The following is a 16,196-nucleotide window of genomic DNA, read 5'->3' as shown; positions in this document are numbered from 1 at the left end:
TGGTCCAGGTAGTCCCAGTGACATGGTGGGTGTCCGCAAGAGCCCCTTCCCCCATCCGAAACGGGCTGGCCAAGGACCAAGAACATGAGATTCGGGGCTGGGGCCAGTTTCACTCTACATGCCCAGTAAGAGAATGAGTAGTATTTAAATAGTGCACAATTTGCCCAGTGGTCCACGCTGGATGGTAAATGTTTCTCTTGGTCCATCTGATCCCCGTGCTTCTCATAGTGGGAGCCGCTGACCTCACTGGTTAGGATTCCAGTGTGGGAAGCCGCGCATTTCCCCCACAACACGGAAAGCCCAAGTCACACAACAGAAAAACGGGCCTGTGGAGAATGCGTGTGGCCACGCCTTCCTAGAACAATTTGGACCACATGGGACTTGCACCTATGGGGCAACTTAAGAGTCGTGCTTTTGCTTATGATGCGACTTTTAATGTATTTTTGGAGAGGAGGGCGGGGCTCGCGCCACAGAAGGGAGTGAGAAACTGCTCGTGGCAGAGGACGGCATTGAGGCCACGGCCCCTCAGCCCTTCTACAAGCTCTGGGGAGGGTGCGCGGACAGGTGAATCCAGACCAGGTTCTAGGATCCAGGTTCTAGGCTCGACCCCCCGGATGAGTGCTGTGGGATTTCTGGGGCCCATCCCAGGACCACTTCCAGAGACGCACAGGAGGGAAGGGCTATCAGATGGACTTCCGCCGGGCCGGGGGCCTGCCGGCTCTGCCGCCGCCCCCAGCCCCGGGGCTGGCGGGGGGTGAGAAGCCGGGATTGTCGCGGGCGCACAGCTCCAGCGGGTGCAGGCGGCAGGAGACGGAGATGCGGCCGGCGCGTTGCGCCGGGGCTCGGCTCTCGGGCGCCCCCCGGCGGAGCGGGCGGGCAGCGCGCTCAGGCGCGTCCGCGCCGGCCTCCAGGAAGCGCAGGACCACGAGGTTGAGGAAGGCGCCGATGACCGTGAGCCCCAGGAGGATGTACAGGAAGCTGAAGGCCACGTAGGGCGGCTTCCTCTGCAGCGCCTCGTCGTTCTGCAGCGCCACAAAGTCGCCGAAGCCGATGGTGGTGAGGGTGATGAAGCAGTAATAGTAGGCGTGGAAGAAGGTCCAGCCCTCGAAGTGCGCGAAGGCGGCGGCCCCGAGCGCCAGGGTGGCAGCGCACACCAGCAGCCCGGCCACCGCCATGTTCTCGGGGGACACGCGCGGCCGCCGCAGGCCCAGGCAGCGCTTGGCAGCCAGCAGGAGGCGCCGCACCAGCGCGTTCAGCCGCTCGCCTAGGCTCTGGAAGGTGACCAGGGTCAGGGGGATGCCCAGGAGCGCGTAGAACATGCAGAAGACCTTGCCCGAGTCCGTGCCCGGCGCGGCGTGGCCGTACCCTGGAGCAGGAAGGAAGGGGAAGGCTGACGCGTGTCCATGTCCCTCTCACACACTCTCACACACAGGTCTTCCTGCCAGGTCTCTCTCCCCATCCTCCAGAGCCCGCAGAGCATGTTGAAATGCTAGTTCGAACTAGGTCATTCCCTCAGCTTTAAAACCTTGTGTGACTACCCATAATCGGCCCAACTTGTAAACAACCTAGAATGTCCCTCACCTGGGGAATGGATAAACAACCTGTGGTATGTCCATACAACGAAGTAATTCTTTTCAGCCACAGGAAGGAAGGAACTGCTATTTCCCCAGCAACAGAGGATGGATCTCAAATGTTTTATGCTGAGTGAAAGGAGCCAAGTTCAAAAAGCTACATATTGCTTGGTTCCATTTAAAGGACATTCTATAAGATAACTGGCAAAACTTCTGTGGCAAAACTGTAGGATCAGAGAACAGACCTGTGGTTGCCAGTCCTTGGAGCTGAGGAAGGGGAGTTAATGAACTACAAACAGGCACGATGGAATTTTGGGGAGTGATAGAAATGTTCTGCCTTGAAATCATGGCTGCAGTTACACGACAGGTTTTCATTTGGCAAAACCCACACGAGTGTACACTGAAAAAGAGTGAATTTGAATGTCTGTAAATTGTGCCCTTGATAGAAAAAAAAAAAATCTGTTGTGGCTCCCCAGTACCCACAGGGTAAAGTCCTTGTTCTCAGCTAATCATGATCTGAGCTCCCTCCCGCCTCCAGCCTCACGCCATGTTTCCCCACCGCCCTGTCCTTTTCTCGTGACTTCCCTCCCCTCAGTGATCTTTTCCCCCTGCCCGCATCCATGTCGCCCTTCCCAGTTCCTGTGCCAGGCCAGCTCTTATGAAACACCTCTTCAGTCTGGTGGAGTCCCTCACTGAGTCCCCTGAACTGTGTAGGGAACGTAAACATGAGTGGGCTTCCTTGATTCTGGGCACACAGAACAATCATTGTGGGATTAGTGGCTGTGTTCTCTCTTCCAGGACCCAAGGAGTGAAAGCTTTCATGGTATTCTCATAGGGCCCCACAACCCAGGAAAAGTCAGGTGTCCCTTCCCCCATAGAATATGCCTCTTCTAGCAAATTGGCCCCATCTGCCGAACGATAAATACACCTTTGGCCCGTGCTGCTCCCCAGTGAGGAAAGTTGTCCCCTAAAACATACACACGTGCACAGTGATGTGTGCACATGCGCTGTCGTTGCCACACTGTTGGTGACAGCAAAAATAAGACACAGCCTAAATGTCCACCAAAAAGAGCCTGGTGAAACCAGCCATGGTGCCATCCCACGATGGTTGTGGTTCCAACTGAGGGCGATTTAGCCCCTGAGAGGACCATTGGCCATGTCTGGAGACAGTGTCGGTTGTCACACGTGGGAGCTATCAGCATCTGGTGGGTACAGGCACAGGACAGTCCCCACAGTCAGAATTTGTTGTTATTTTTCAGTTGCTAAGCCATGTCCGACTCTCTGCGACCCCATGGACTGTAGCCTGCCAGGCTCCTCTGTCCATGGGATTTCCCAGGCCAGGATACTGGAGAGGGTTGCCACTTCCTTCTTCAGGGGCTCTTTATGATCCAGGGATCAAACCTGCGCTTCCTGCATTGGCAGGTGAATTCTTTACCACTGAGTTACCAAGGAAGCCCACCAGAATGGCCAGTCCAAAATGTCAACAGTGCCAAGGTGGAGAAGTCCTGCTAATCAGCCATGAAAAAGAGGACACAGTTCTTCAGGGACTGATGTAAAGAAATAACCAAAATATACGAAGTGAAAAAAGGAAGAGACAAAAAGGCATGTATAACATAATGTCTCTATCACGTATAAAAGTGAAAGTGACTCAGTCGTGTCCGACTCTTTGCAACCCCATGGACTCTATACAGTCCATGGAATTCCCCAGGCCAGAATACTGGAGTGGGTAGCCCTTCCCTTCTCCAGGGGATCTTCCCAGCCCAGGGATCGAACCCAGGTCTCCCGCATTGCAGGCAGATTCTTTACCAGCTGAACCACCAGGAAAGCCCAAGAATACTGGAGTGGGTAGCCTATCCCTTCTCCAAGCAGCTCTTTTTGACCCAGGAATCGAACTGGGTTCTCCTGCATTGCAGATGGATTCTTTACCAACTGAGCTACCTGTGTGTGTTATAAAGGAATATATAGGCAGAGAAGATACTTGGAAGGATACTCAAAAACAGATAACTGCATTTGATCCAGAGAAAGGAATTTATAGGTTGACAGATGCGGAGAAAGGGAGACTTCCTTTTCATCCTATACCTTTTGTACCATGTGAAGTGTGTGCATATGTAACATTTGAAATATCAACACTATATACATATATATATTTAAAGATCTATGACTCCATGTTCATGTTTCTACGTCATGGCCCTATTAGTCTGCCTCTATCTATTTGAGGAGCAGGGACCCTGCTGCCACTAAACTGTGAGGTCCTTGAGGCCAGAGACCAGTCTAGTCATTTATTGTGTACCTGATCACCAGTGCCCTGCACAGACTAAGAACTCAATGAAAGTTTAATAACTAATAATAATAATACTCAGACCAGATTGAAGGAGGTACAGAGTGCAAGACGGAGGAGCGTCTTTAGAAATAAAAGGCCAGGCAGTGCTGTTTCTAGTCGTTTGTCTGGTTTTGACAGAGAGGAAGATGAATAATGATAATAACTAAGCACGCTAGGTACTCTACATGGATTATTTTATTTAATCGTCCCAATGACTGTATGAGATTACTATCCCCATCTTACTGATAAGGAAACTAGGCTCAGAGGGAGAAAGCTGCCCAAAGGTCACAGGGTTGAGCTATTAACCACTATCCTCCATAGCTTCTCGGTGGCTCTTTTCTGTTCGTGCAACACTCAACCCCTGGGTTCTGTCGCGTGGCCCTGTGCAAGGCTAGCTTCTGCAGCCTGGACCACACAACCATACTGGCGCCCCCAGGTGGTCCAAAGCGGTAAAACTGCTATTTCCTCAGTCGCTTTCCGCACCCTGGTCCCTACTCCCTCCCTATCCCAGGTGCAGGTCAGAGGCCAGCAGTCAGAAGTGGAGGCCGCCTCCAGCTGGGAGGCCTCCAAAATGTGGGGGAAGGCAGAGAAGGTAGACAGGGTCCCACACCACTGGGTGCAGTGACAGGGAGGGTCTTCGGCTGAGCCCAGATAGAGAAGCAGGGGTGCCCAGGCTGACAGGAGGGGTCAGAAGGGCTAACAGGAGCTGGGCCCACAGTTGGCAAATAACGAATTGTCATTATTATTAATTATCAGTCCCTACTGAGCCTCCGGACTGTGCTATGCATTTTACCCGCTTGGCCTCACTTAAACCTGGCAATCACTCAGTGAGATGGCAACATTTGCACGTTGTAGTTGAGGAAACCAGGGCTCAGAGAGGTACAATCAATTGCCAGAGAAGGCAGGAGGCAACAGAGATGAAAACCAGAACTCTGGCCTATGTAATTTCGGAATTCAGGCTTTCAACTTCACTGCTAAACCCACAAACTCACACTGACTTGCAGGAGCATTAAGGAGGAACTTTCTCCGCAGCACCGGTTTCCAGGGTGGTGGTCCAGGCCCAAAGAGACACTGGGACCTCCAGAGCCAGCCTGGGGGAGTGGCTGGCACCCAGCATGGAGCCCAGAGAGCCTGCTCCTTCCCGTTTCTGCTTCCCCAGGCTTGGGCTCCGCTGGTATCAACCAGTCGGTAGCCATGGCAACGGTTGGCGGTCCAGATGCTGCAGAGAAAGTGCTCTGAATCCCCGAGGGTGAGGTCCAGAGCTGGTGATAATCAGTCATTCCTTTAACAAATATTTATTGAGTGTCTACTACAGGCTAGGCACTGACCATATTGCAGGAACTAAGACAGATTAGGCTTCTGTTCTCTTTTTTGTTATAATACAAAAATCAATCCCCCCCCCCCCCTTTTTTTAGTGCTTTCTGCTTGTCAGGCCCTGTGCTAAAACTTTCTACATATATTATCTCCTTAATGAAAACTGTCTCACTACAGCCTTGAGATACGGCCTATTAGCAACCCTCTTTTACAGAGGAGAAAACCTAAGGCTCAGAGAGGTTAAGCAACTGGTCTGAGGTCACACAGCTAACGTGATGCGCCGCCCCCCCCCCCCCGCCCCCCGCAGACAAGGAAGCAACTCCAGCCACTTGGGCTTCCGACTCCACTTTATCAGTCTCGCAGCCCCTGCCACTGCCTCTTGGCAACGGGGACCTACTGGCTCCTCCCAGCCGGGCCGGCGTGGAACCACAGACAGCCCATTCGACAGAGGGAGGCAAGTGAGGCTCGGCGAGCTGAAATGACTGCTCCAAAGTCACCCCGCCTGGCGGAGGCAGAGGTGGGATTGAAACCCCGGGACGCCGCGGACTCCTGGGGATGGAGCGAGCGTGGAGGGGAGGTGCCGGGGGCCGCTCACCGATGGTGGTGATGACGGTGATGGCGAAGTAGAAGGAGCCGGCGAACTTCCACTGGCTGCCGGCGCGGTGCGGCTCGGCTTGCCGCGCCAGGCGCTCCAGCTCGCGGTAGTCCTCGGCCGAGAAGCCGTACTTCCTCCGCAACTCGCTCCGCTTCTGGGCCAGCAGCCGCTTGCGGCCGCTTTCCGCCTCGGACTCGAGCGCGTCGAAGACGGCGGCGCCCACCAGGAGGTAGGAGAGGATGCACAGGACCAGGGCGGCGGTGCGCGCGCTCTGCTTCCTCATCGCAGAGCCCCGGGGCCCCGCTCCCCGGCCCCGCGCCGCGCTCGCCGCCGCCCCGTCCATGCGCCCCGACGGTCGCCCCGCGCCCCGCTCGCGGCAGGAGTCGGGGCTGCGGGCGGCTGGGGAGTGGCACCCCGGGGCGGCGCCTCGGCGGGGCGGGGCGGGGCGAGGGGGCGACGAGGACCCGGAGGGCTCCTGCGGCTGCCACCTGCCTGCGCCTCCCCTGCCTTTGTTTCCCCGGGGGCGCCCCGGGGCTGTAGCGTCTGCAGGTCTTGACGGCGGGACCGAAGCGCCCAAAGCCCAGCTCTGCAGGAGCCCTATCTCCACCGCACTCCTCGTCCGCTGACCTTGGGCAAGTCATTCATTCCTTCGTTCGGTCTGTCATCCAGCAAATATTTACCAAGCACCTACTGGTACACACAATCTATTACATTCCTGGTGTAAATAGAGCTGATATCCTCGGATAGAGGGTCGGATGGAAGTCAAACAAAAAGATAATGTAAGAAAAGTGTGAGGGTCTTCTCTGGCGGTCCAGCGGTTAAGACTCCGCGCCTCCGCTGCCAGGGGCGCGGGTTGGATCCCTGGTCGGGGAACTAAGATCCCACAGGCCAAAAATTTTAAAAAAAAAGAAAAAAGCGTGAGAAGGAAAACATCCTGTCCTGCAAGGCGGGTGGAGGCTGGGAGTGGCAGGGGCACTTACAGCTGAGATGGTGGAGAAAGCGTCCTTGGGGAGCGACTGGAAGCAGTGCAGGTCCTTTAAGCAGAGAGACCAGGGTGTCTGGAGTCACAGTGACTGGGGTGGGGGTCGGGGTGGGGGTGGGGATTAAAAGGAAGACAGAGTCCACTTCACAGGGGGTTTTACAGGCCCTCTGAAAAGTTCCCTGGTGGTTCAGACCGTAAAGGGTCTGCCCGCAGTGTGGGAGACCTGGGTTCGATCCCTGTGCCGGGAAGATCCCCTGGAGAAGGAAATGGCAACCCACTCCAGTACTCTGGCCTGGAGAATCCCATGGACAGATGAACCTAGTGGGTTACAGTCCATGGGGTCACGAAGACCTGGACACGACTGAGTGACTTGACTTCACTTCACTTCTTCAGTACAATAGAAGACCCTGGAAAGGCTGTAGGCAGGAAGACAAACACCAGCGATCTAATTGACATTTTTTTAAAAAACAGCATTCTGGCTATCTTGTGGGAGAGAGATGGTGGTCCAGAGTGAAGGCCAGTTAGAGGACTCTTGTCCTCCAAACCTGTGCTGAGGGTGCGATGGAGATGGTGATGAGTGGGTGGGTCTGAAATGCTGGGGAGGAGGAGCCAGGCGCACTCGGCCAGCCGCACGCTCACATGATGATGGAGTGAGGGCAGGAGTGACCGGTGTCCCATCCAGGCCTGGTCCGTAAACCTGCCCCACGTGCCAGGCCCCCACCGTTCTTCCCAACAGCAGACAATGCGGGCACCAACCAGCCCATTCCAAAGGAAATCAACCCTGACTGTTCACTGGAAGGACTGAGGCTGAGGCTGAAGCTCCAATACTTTGGGCCCCTGATGCGAAGAGCCAACTCATTGGAAAAGACCCTGATGCTGGGAAAGATGAAGGAGGGAGGAGAAGGGGACGATAGAGAATGAGGTGGTTGGATGGCATCACCGACTCGATGGACATGAGTTCGAGCAAATTCCAGGAGATGGTGAAGGACAGGGAAGCCTGGTGTGCTGCCGTCCATGGGGTCGCAAAGAGTCAGACACGACTGGGGACTAAACAAGTCTTTAGGCGAGGACAGAGCCCCAGGGTGGGGGGAGCTGGGGAGCTATGACACACTGCAGAAGATCCCCCCAAAGAACACCTACTTTGAACTTCGATGGCATTGAGCCCCTGACGTCTGGAGTCCATCTGTTATTGCAGCTAGTGTTACCCAGATGCGCAGAGCAAAGGACATGCTGATGGGTTAGATGTGGAGGGTGAAGAGGACTTAAGGATGATCCTGGGGTCCCTGGCCTGAATAGCTGGGCACTTGGGGCACCTTCCACTGGCCGCACTCCCTGAGGAATCTACCCCTTCCCACCAGCACCAATGTGATGCTCATGTCAGAGTCCTGGGTGGGCCAGCATGGGTGGGCAGAGTGCTGGGCAGCCTCTCCTGCAGCTGTCTGGACCCCCACCCTCCCAGCTCTCTGCTGCAGCTTAAAAAAAAATCATTTATTCCTTTGGCTGCGACAGGTCTTAGTTGTAGCATGTGGGATTTTCCGTCTTCTCCCAGGATCTTCGATCTTCTTGCAGGATCTTGGGTCTTCTCACGGGATCTTGGATCTCCCTTGTGGCACATGGAATCTAGTTCCCTGACCAGATCGAACCCCGGCCCCCTGCACTGGGAACCCAGAGCCTTAGCCATTGGACCATCAGAAAAGTCCCTCTGCTGCGTCTTTGACACGCATCACTGTCCCCTGTGATCGTTCCAGCCCCTCTCCCCACAGCCCCTTTGCTTTTTTCTTGGCTCCGTCTACATTAAACTTTCAGTTCCTTCTGCAACCCCTTGCTCTGCTTGGAACAGCCTTCTCCCCAGCCCACTCAACAGCCAACATTTATTGAATGCCTGCTAGGAGTACGGCGTTGGTTGAAGAACCTTACATGTGTTAAGGCATTTAATCCTCACAGCTTCTTTAGTAGAGGCAGCTGCCTGACGCTCTCTCTGTCCTGTACCCCTCCCTTCATGGGACATCTTCCCTGACTCCTCGGGTGTCCCTCCTCTGGGCTCCTCGGAGGCTTCCGGCTCCTGCCATCTTGCATTCCTCCCACTGAGTTCCCTATGTGTGTCCTGCTGAGGACAGGGATCCCATCTGGGTCACCAGTCTGTCCCCAGCACCCAGCTATGACACAGAGCACATATCCAATGACGTGGACGAACAAGCAGCAGAAGTACAAAGAAGTTCAGAGCGGGGACTCTGCACCCCCAGTGCCTGGGGTCATAGCCTACTTTTGCTTACCAGTTGTATGAACTTGGGATGCTTCAGTCTCCCTAGTTTCTAGGGGGGTTAGAAAAGTTCCAGTCTCAGAAGATGCTGTGGTCAGCAAAATAATGCTCCCCTCCGCCAAAGATACCTAGCCATGCCGTCACTTCAGTCGTGTCCGACTCTGCAGTCTTATGGACTGTAGCCCACCAGGCTCCTCTGTCCATGGGATTCTCCAGGCAAGAATACTGGAGTGGGTTGCCATGCCCTCCTCCAGGGGATCTTCCCAACCCAGGGATCGAACCCACACCTCTTATGTCTCCTGCATTGGCACTCGGGTTCTTTACCACTAGTGCCACCTGGGGACCCCCCAAAGACGTGCACATCCTATTCCTGAGCCCTGTGACTATGTTAGGTTATGAGACAAAGGGGAATTGAGGTTGCAGGTGGAATTAAGGTAGCGAATCAGCTGACCCTGAAATGGGCGATCATCCTGATGCTCTGGGTGGGCCCAGTGTGATCAAGGGTCCTCAGAGTTGGAAGAGGGAGGTGGAAGAGAGGGAACCAAGGAGAGGAGGACTTGGCCTGATGTTGCTGGCTTTGAAGATGGGAAAAGGGAGCCCTACGCAAAGGACAGCAGTCTACTTCTAGAATCTGGAAAAGGCAAGGAAACAAAAACAGTTTTGCCAGTGTCTTGATTTTAGCCCAGTGTGACCTGTGTAGACCACCATCCCACAGAACTGGAAAGTAATACAGTTGTGTTGTTCAAGCTGCGTTGTTGTTTAATCGCTAAGTCATGTCTGACTCTTTTGCAACCCCATGGACTGTAGCCCACTGGGCTCCTCTGTCCATGACATTTCCTAGTCAAGAATACTGGAGTGGGTTGCCATTTCCTCCTCCAGGGAATCTTCCTGACCCAGGGATCCAACCCGTCTTCTGCATTGGCAGGCGGATCCTTTACCACTGAGCCACTTGGGAAGCCCATTCGAGGCACTAAGTGTGTGATCATTTGTTACGGCAGCAACAGGGCTCTAGTACAGTGGTTACAAGGACTAAACGAGCCGCTAGGTGTGCCGCCCTGAGAGCAGCGCCTGGCCTGAGGACCCACGTAGCAGTGTTAGCCTGTGTTGCTAGTATCACAACAGAGCAAAAGCCCAGGTCTGCACAAGGCTAGACTCAGCTCCTGCCCTGACTCAGTTCTCAGGCAGAATTGGGGTCCAGTGCTTAGGAGAGGGGCATTGGATGCCCCCACCTTCTGAGAAGCTGGAGGGGGCAGCTCAGTGGCCCAGAAGCGAGGGAGCTGGTGCTGCTGTGTCAGCCTTATTTTTGCTCATGGCATCAGCAAGTTTGATTTTCTGATTCCTGCTCAGACTTCAGAGGATCAGAAACCTGGCTACAGTCTCAGACTGGGGTGGGGTGGGGCCACCAAGGACCTACAGCCTGAGAAGGGCCTGGGAAGAGCTTGTGGGGACAGCGTGGGGGTATAGGAATGGTTGCTCCTAGGAGAAGGGCCAGGTCCATCCTAGGGGACAGTTAATGAGTCCTGGTCCTGGACACAGCTGGAGTCAACATGGCCTGGGTTTAGATACTTTCTACCTGAGTATCTGTGGATAGAAGACTTTCCTGTCTGTGTTCCTTGGTTTTCCCATCTGAAAAATGGGAGTAATGTCCGCCTCCTAGGACCACATCCAACATTAGAAAAGACACCGCACGTTGCTTTCCGGGTGCTCAGAAGCCTCTTTTCATCCCTTTTTACAACTATCTGCCTGCAGATGTCCTGAATTCTTTTTCCAGAAGTGGGGGCAAAGCTAAGACTGTGGAACGCTGTGTCTGCACTAGGCATATTCACAGATGTTGCTAAGGGGGTCCTCACTTCCCAGTGCAGGAAGCTGGGGGGCGGGAGAGAAGAGACCCCACAGGCCAAGTCCTCAGGGTCGGGCAGCGGCTGAGTCAGAACTTGAACTTGGGGCTGACTGGCCCCCAAGGTCACAGTCCTTCCGAGACAGGGTGCCACCTCATCAGGCAAGAGGCTGGGGGCTTTATCACCCTCCGGGGGCCTCTCTGGACCTCACTTTCCCCATCTCAAAGCTGGATCTTGGGGGGAGCTGGGAGGCTGCCCGCCCCCACTCTTGTGACCATCTTATGAGATGCAGCTGAAAGGTGCTTTGCCAAATGGGCCCTCTGGGGGGGATGGGTATTACTGGGGCCACAGGGAGCTGTCTGGCCCTGCAAGGCAGGTGACTCTGCCCTGTACTTGGCATTTTCGGTTCAGCACCTCTATTTTAAGCATGAAGAGGTTGGAGTTTGTTATGTGTGTTTCTCAGCTTGGAGGGCCGTCAGCTGAGCAGTCACCAAAAACAGCAACACCCCATGGCACCCCCTGCGGCTCCTGCTCCCTCTGCCTCCCCCTGCTTTTTCTCGTGGGAGCTTGAGCGGACCTAGTGATTTTCCTCCGTCCCTCCAGGCTAGAGTTGCACCCGGGACCCATCAACGAGGCCTTGGATCGTCTTCTTCCAGAGCTGCAAGGTTGCCCACCTTGAGGACAATGAAGAGAGGTGGTTCCAGTCCCCAGATGAGTCCTCGATGCCTTTCAAAGCACTTCTCATCCCTATATGAGTCAGGATCTTTCTGGAAGCTGTATGGGCCAGGCAGGCCTTGTCATTCCCACGTCAGAGAGAGAAATGGGCATAGACAGAGAGAAAAGGCTGCTGTCTAAGGCAGCACATGGTAGGACAGGCGTTAATAAAGAGCACGAGCTTCTGAGTCAGATGTCGGTTTCGTCTTGGGCAAGTGACCACATCTTTCTGAGCCTCAGTTTCCTCATCTGTGACATGGGGATAAAAGAATCTGCTCAGGGGCTTCCCTGAGCAGTGGTCCAGCGGCTAAGACTCCACACTTCCAATGCAGGGGGCACAGGTTTGATTCCTGCTTAGGGAGCTAAATCCTGCATGCTGACACTAAGATCTAGCACAGTCAAATAAATAAATAATAAATATAAACATTTTTTTAAAAAATATCTGCCTACCAGTGTTCCTGGGAGGATTCAATGAATGCATGAAGGAGCACTCAGCACAGATAAGGTACCAAGCAAATGTTAGCACCCCCCTCCACCCAATTAATTTCTTCTTTCTCTTTTCTACACTGGTTATTCCCTAGACCTACTGAGATCTTAAGGGATTGATTTTTATAGTTAGGATATAGTTCAGTAATTTTCTAGATGTTCAGAAGCCCTGAGCATTTTCCCTGATAAAATCTCTGGTCTCTCTCCTAAAAGAATGGATTATTTTGGCCTCAGGGGAGGATAGGTATCGGCTCCTTCGAGATGGCAGCTGTGACTTTTCTGTAACCTGAGCGCCACTTAGGGATCTGGGCTGCAAGAAATTAAAAGCTGCAGCAGGCTAGCCAGTGCGGTCCATTCCATGTGAGCACAACACTCCTGCCCCAGGCATAATGCATGCTCATAGCTAGGAGGCCACTCCTGGCATCCTTGCTCCTTTCTGCTCTCTCTCCCTTAGAATGGTGTTTGGGGCTGAAAGTCTGTATTTCCCCCCAAATTCATACATTGAAATCCTAACGCGGGCTTCCCTGGTGGCTCAGTGGTAAAGAATCCACCTGCCGATGCAGGAGACACGGGTTCAATCCCTGGCCAGGAAGATCCCACGTGCTGCGGAGCAACTAAGCCTGCACACCACAGCTATTGAGCCTGTGCTCTCGAGCCTGGGAACTGAAACAAGCGAGGCTCACGTGCCCTAGAGCCCCTGCTCAGCAACCAGAGAAGCCACTGCAATGAGAAGTCCTAGCACGCTGGGCAACTAGAGGCGAGCCCGCCCAGCATCGAAGACCCAGCACAGCCAAAATATAAACAAATAAATTTAAAAGATATTAAAAAAAAAAAAAAGAAATCCTAACCCCCCAGTGTGATGGTATTAGGAGGTGAGGCTTTGGGGAGGTAATTAGGTTATGAGGGTGAAGCCCTTATGGATGGGATTAGTGACCTCTGAGGAAGAGATATGAGAGAGCTTGCTTCTTTTTCTGGTCTCTGCCAGGTGAAGATGCTGCAAGAAGATATCTACCCATGAGAAGGCAAAGAACAATCTCCCAATGACTAAGCAAATGGCCACAAACAGCTGTTAGGAATTCTCTGAGCAGCCCTGGTGCATCCCAACAGCTAGAGACAGGGTCACGCTCAGATGGCTGTCATAATACTGTCGCCAGCCTGGTAACAGTGGTGTCTCCCACACAGGTGTGGCTATGAGCTGATTAAACAGACGTTGATTAAAAAAATGATAAAAAAAATAAATAAATAGACAGACGTTGACAAAGAGAGCTTCTTTGCCTCACTGACCCTGTCAAAGACTGTAGTGTAAGACTTGGAGGATGAGCTTATGGTTGGGGGGAAGGTTGGAGGGAAGGGATAGTTAGGGAATTGGGGATGGATAGGTACACACAGCTATATTTAAAATGGATAACCAGTAAGAACCTATAGTATAGCACATGGAACTCTTCTCAACGTTATGTGGCAGCCTGGATGGGAGGGGAGTTTGAGAGAGAATGGATATATGGCTGAGTCCCTTCGCTGTTCACCTGAATATCACAGTATTGTTTATTAACCAGCTCTGTGCTGTGCTTCATCGCTCAGTCGTGCCCGACTCTTTGTGACCCTGTGGAATGTAGCCTGCCAGGCTCCTTTGTCCATGGGGATTCTCCAGGCAAGCATACTGGAGTGGGTTGCCACGCCCTCTTCCAGGGGACCTTCTTAACCCAGGGGTCGAACCCAGGTCTCCCACAATGCAGGCGGATACTTTACCGTCTGAACCCAATACAAAATAAAAAGTTAAAAAAAAAAAAAAAAAACTGTAGTGTAGAGTTGTCTCTGGAAAACACTTGTCCAGCCAGAGACTACATTTCCCAGCCTCCCACCCCACTGGAGTGAGCATGGGGTTACTTCCAGGTGGGACCTTTAGGAAGCAGGTGAGCCTCTCCATCACTGCCTGCGCTTTAGAAGCAGCAGGCTCCGAAGCCCAGCAGCTGCTGGAGCTGTGATATGTGAGTCACCTGGCTCATCACGTGAAGGAAAGCTGCCCTCCCGCCAGGAGCACCTGCCTTGGAATATTAGGTGGGTAAGAAGTGAACTTCTATTGTCTTCAGCCACTGAATGTGGGGGTTCGCTTGTTATAGCAGCTACAACAACGCGAACTCTAATGAATAAACTTCCTTTATGGGGCCAGTGTGAGGATTAAATTAGAGGATACCCATGCAAGAAACTCTTTTCTAAAAACTTGTATTCATCCATTCCTGTGTTTATCTCCGATGGTGCTGAGTCTCCGTTGCGGCGCAGGGCTTTCTCCGGTTGTGGAGGCGGGTGGGCTGCTCCCTCGTTGCGGGGACGGGCTTCTCGTGGCGGTGGACTCTCCTGCCGCAGGGCGCCAGGGCTCAGGAGCTGTGGCGCACGAGCTTCGTTGCCCCGCAGCACGTGGAATCTTCCTGGACCAGGGATCAAACCTCTGTCCCTCACATTGGCGGGTGGATACTTAACCCCTGGACCACCAGGGGAGTCCTCACAGACTCGTAAATGGGACTTTCCAGTGAGAGCCCCAACGCTGGGACGCGGGGTTCTGAACACCCCCATATTCCGGAAACCACAAGACACAGCCCGTGGGACTTTTTTAGGGGTGTCATCCCAGCTTTTCTCCCACTCTGTCCCCACCCCCTCAGCCTCCATGACCGAATTTGAGAACGGGGAGAAAGGATCAACCTTTTCTGCTCCTTTGGGCGAAGAAAGGAACCCCCATCCCATCCTGAGAGGTCCCACTGGTAGAGATTTGGGGCTCCTGCCAGCAGTGGTGAGAGGCAGCTGACTCTCTGATGCTCACGAGGCAGGCTTGCAGGTCCACCCTCACTGCCTGTTGGAGCAGGAAGATGGCAGAACAACAGTCATCCTGTACGCCCACCACTTGGCCGAGCAAGAATGAGTGAGCTCCCCGTGAGCTGAGTGGGTGCCAGGCCACCTGACCAGGCTCCGGCTCCAAAGCAATGATTCTTGTGCTTCCCAAAACCTGGCAGAAAGAGGCTGGGATGTGCACTTTTGGGGACAGGGTCTGAGAGAGGTCAGGGGGTTCAGATCTCCTCCAAGTCAGGAGACTATAGGGCCCCCTGAATAAGCTGGTCATATGGTCCAGGAACACTAGGCTTTAAACCCTTGCCACTGAAAAGGAATCCATCTCCTGGAGGGGACTTGAAGGCAGAGGGGACCAACTACATTTTTTCCTTCTTGCCTCCACTGATCTTTCCAAGAGTCATAAACAGGAGAAGCTAGAACTCAGAAGGAGAGGATGGAAAAGGGTTTTAGAGACCCTCATACTCTCTCTGCATAGGACTGTAATCAGAGATTCAGGGTGAGTTTCTGGAACCAGGCAGCCTGGATTTGAATTCTATGTCTCTGCCTCACTAGCTGTGTGACCTTGGGCAAGTTACCTCACCTCTCTGGGCCATAAATAATAGTATGTACTTCATAACCTCATAGCATTGTAAGGTGTGCATAACTAGGCTATTTAGTAGTTTGTTAAATAACAATGCATTCTTGGGGTGAAAGGTCAGGCTCGGTTTAGAGGACGTTTTAAATAGTTTATCATTAGATGTTCAATCTGGACTGAAAGGCATGGAGCAAGGAAAGATTCGAATGGATGTGGTCAAAGGTTGAAGAAAAACCAGATCCATTTGTGTGTGTCCCTCACCAAGTTCAGATTCCTCAATAAGCCAGTTACACGTGTGAAGTGTTTAGGTCAGTTTGGGACACACTGAAGCCCTCAAAACATGGGAATTATTAATATTATTCAAACTTGCGCCAGGTCAGAAATTGAATCCCTTCAAAGGTTTATTAGTTTTGAGGGATAATAAGAATGGCTATTTTTGTGGTGGCATAAAGCACTGATTCTTATAATTTTGGAGCTTCATAAAACCACCCAGTTGCATAAAATGTTTGTGAATCCAGATCACATTGCCAACTCTATTTGCAAAGTAAAAACAATGGGGGGAATGCACAAGTACTATATTTATACTCCTCGTTTTATAAAGGAATGAATTCCATTACCCTTCAAATGAGGAAGGTCGTAAGTTCAGAGTAAAACACGGTCTTACAGATGGAATCCATTTCACTTGATGAGATTTCACTGTGTGG

At 52.9% G+C, this 16,196-nt stretch overlaps 1 protein-coding gene across 1 annotated transcript; it reads right to left on the bottom strand.

The window, feature by feature from the left end:
- Positions 1-679: 679 nt before the first annotated feature.
- Positions 680-6,083, bottom strand: KCNK15 (potassium two pore domain channel subfamily K member 15). Its single transcript, XM_020911407.2, has 2 exons — positions 5,801-6,083; positions 680-1,366 (listed from the first exon to the last, which is right to left on the bottom strand). The coding sequence occupies exons 1-2, from the start codon at positions 6,081-6,083 to the stop codon at positions 684-686; spliced, it is 966 nt and encodes a 321-aa protein (XP_020767066.2). The 3' UTR covers positions 680-683.
- Positions 6,084-16,196: the final 10,113 nt, after the last annotated feature.

Source organism: Odocoileus virginianus, chromosome 9 (genome assembly GCF_023699985.2).
Source record: "Odocoileus virginianus isolate 20LAN1187 ecotype Illinois chromosome 9, Ovbor_1.2, whole genome shotgun sequence".
NCBI classification, from domain to species: Eukaryota; Metazoa; Chordata; class Mammalia; order Artiodactyla; family Cervidae; genus Odocoileus; species Odocoileus virginianus.
The sequence above is the reverse complement of the archived record's forward strand: the minus strand, read 5'-3'. Positions and strand labels throughout refer to the sequence as shown.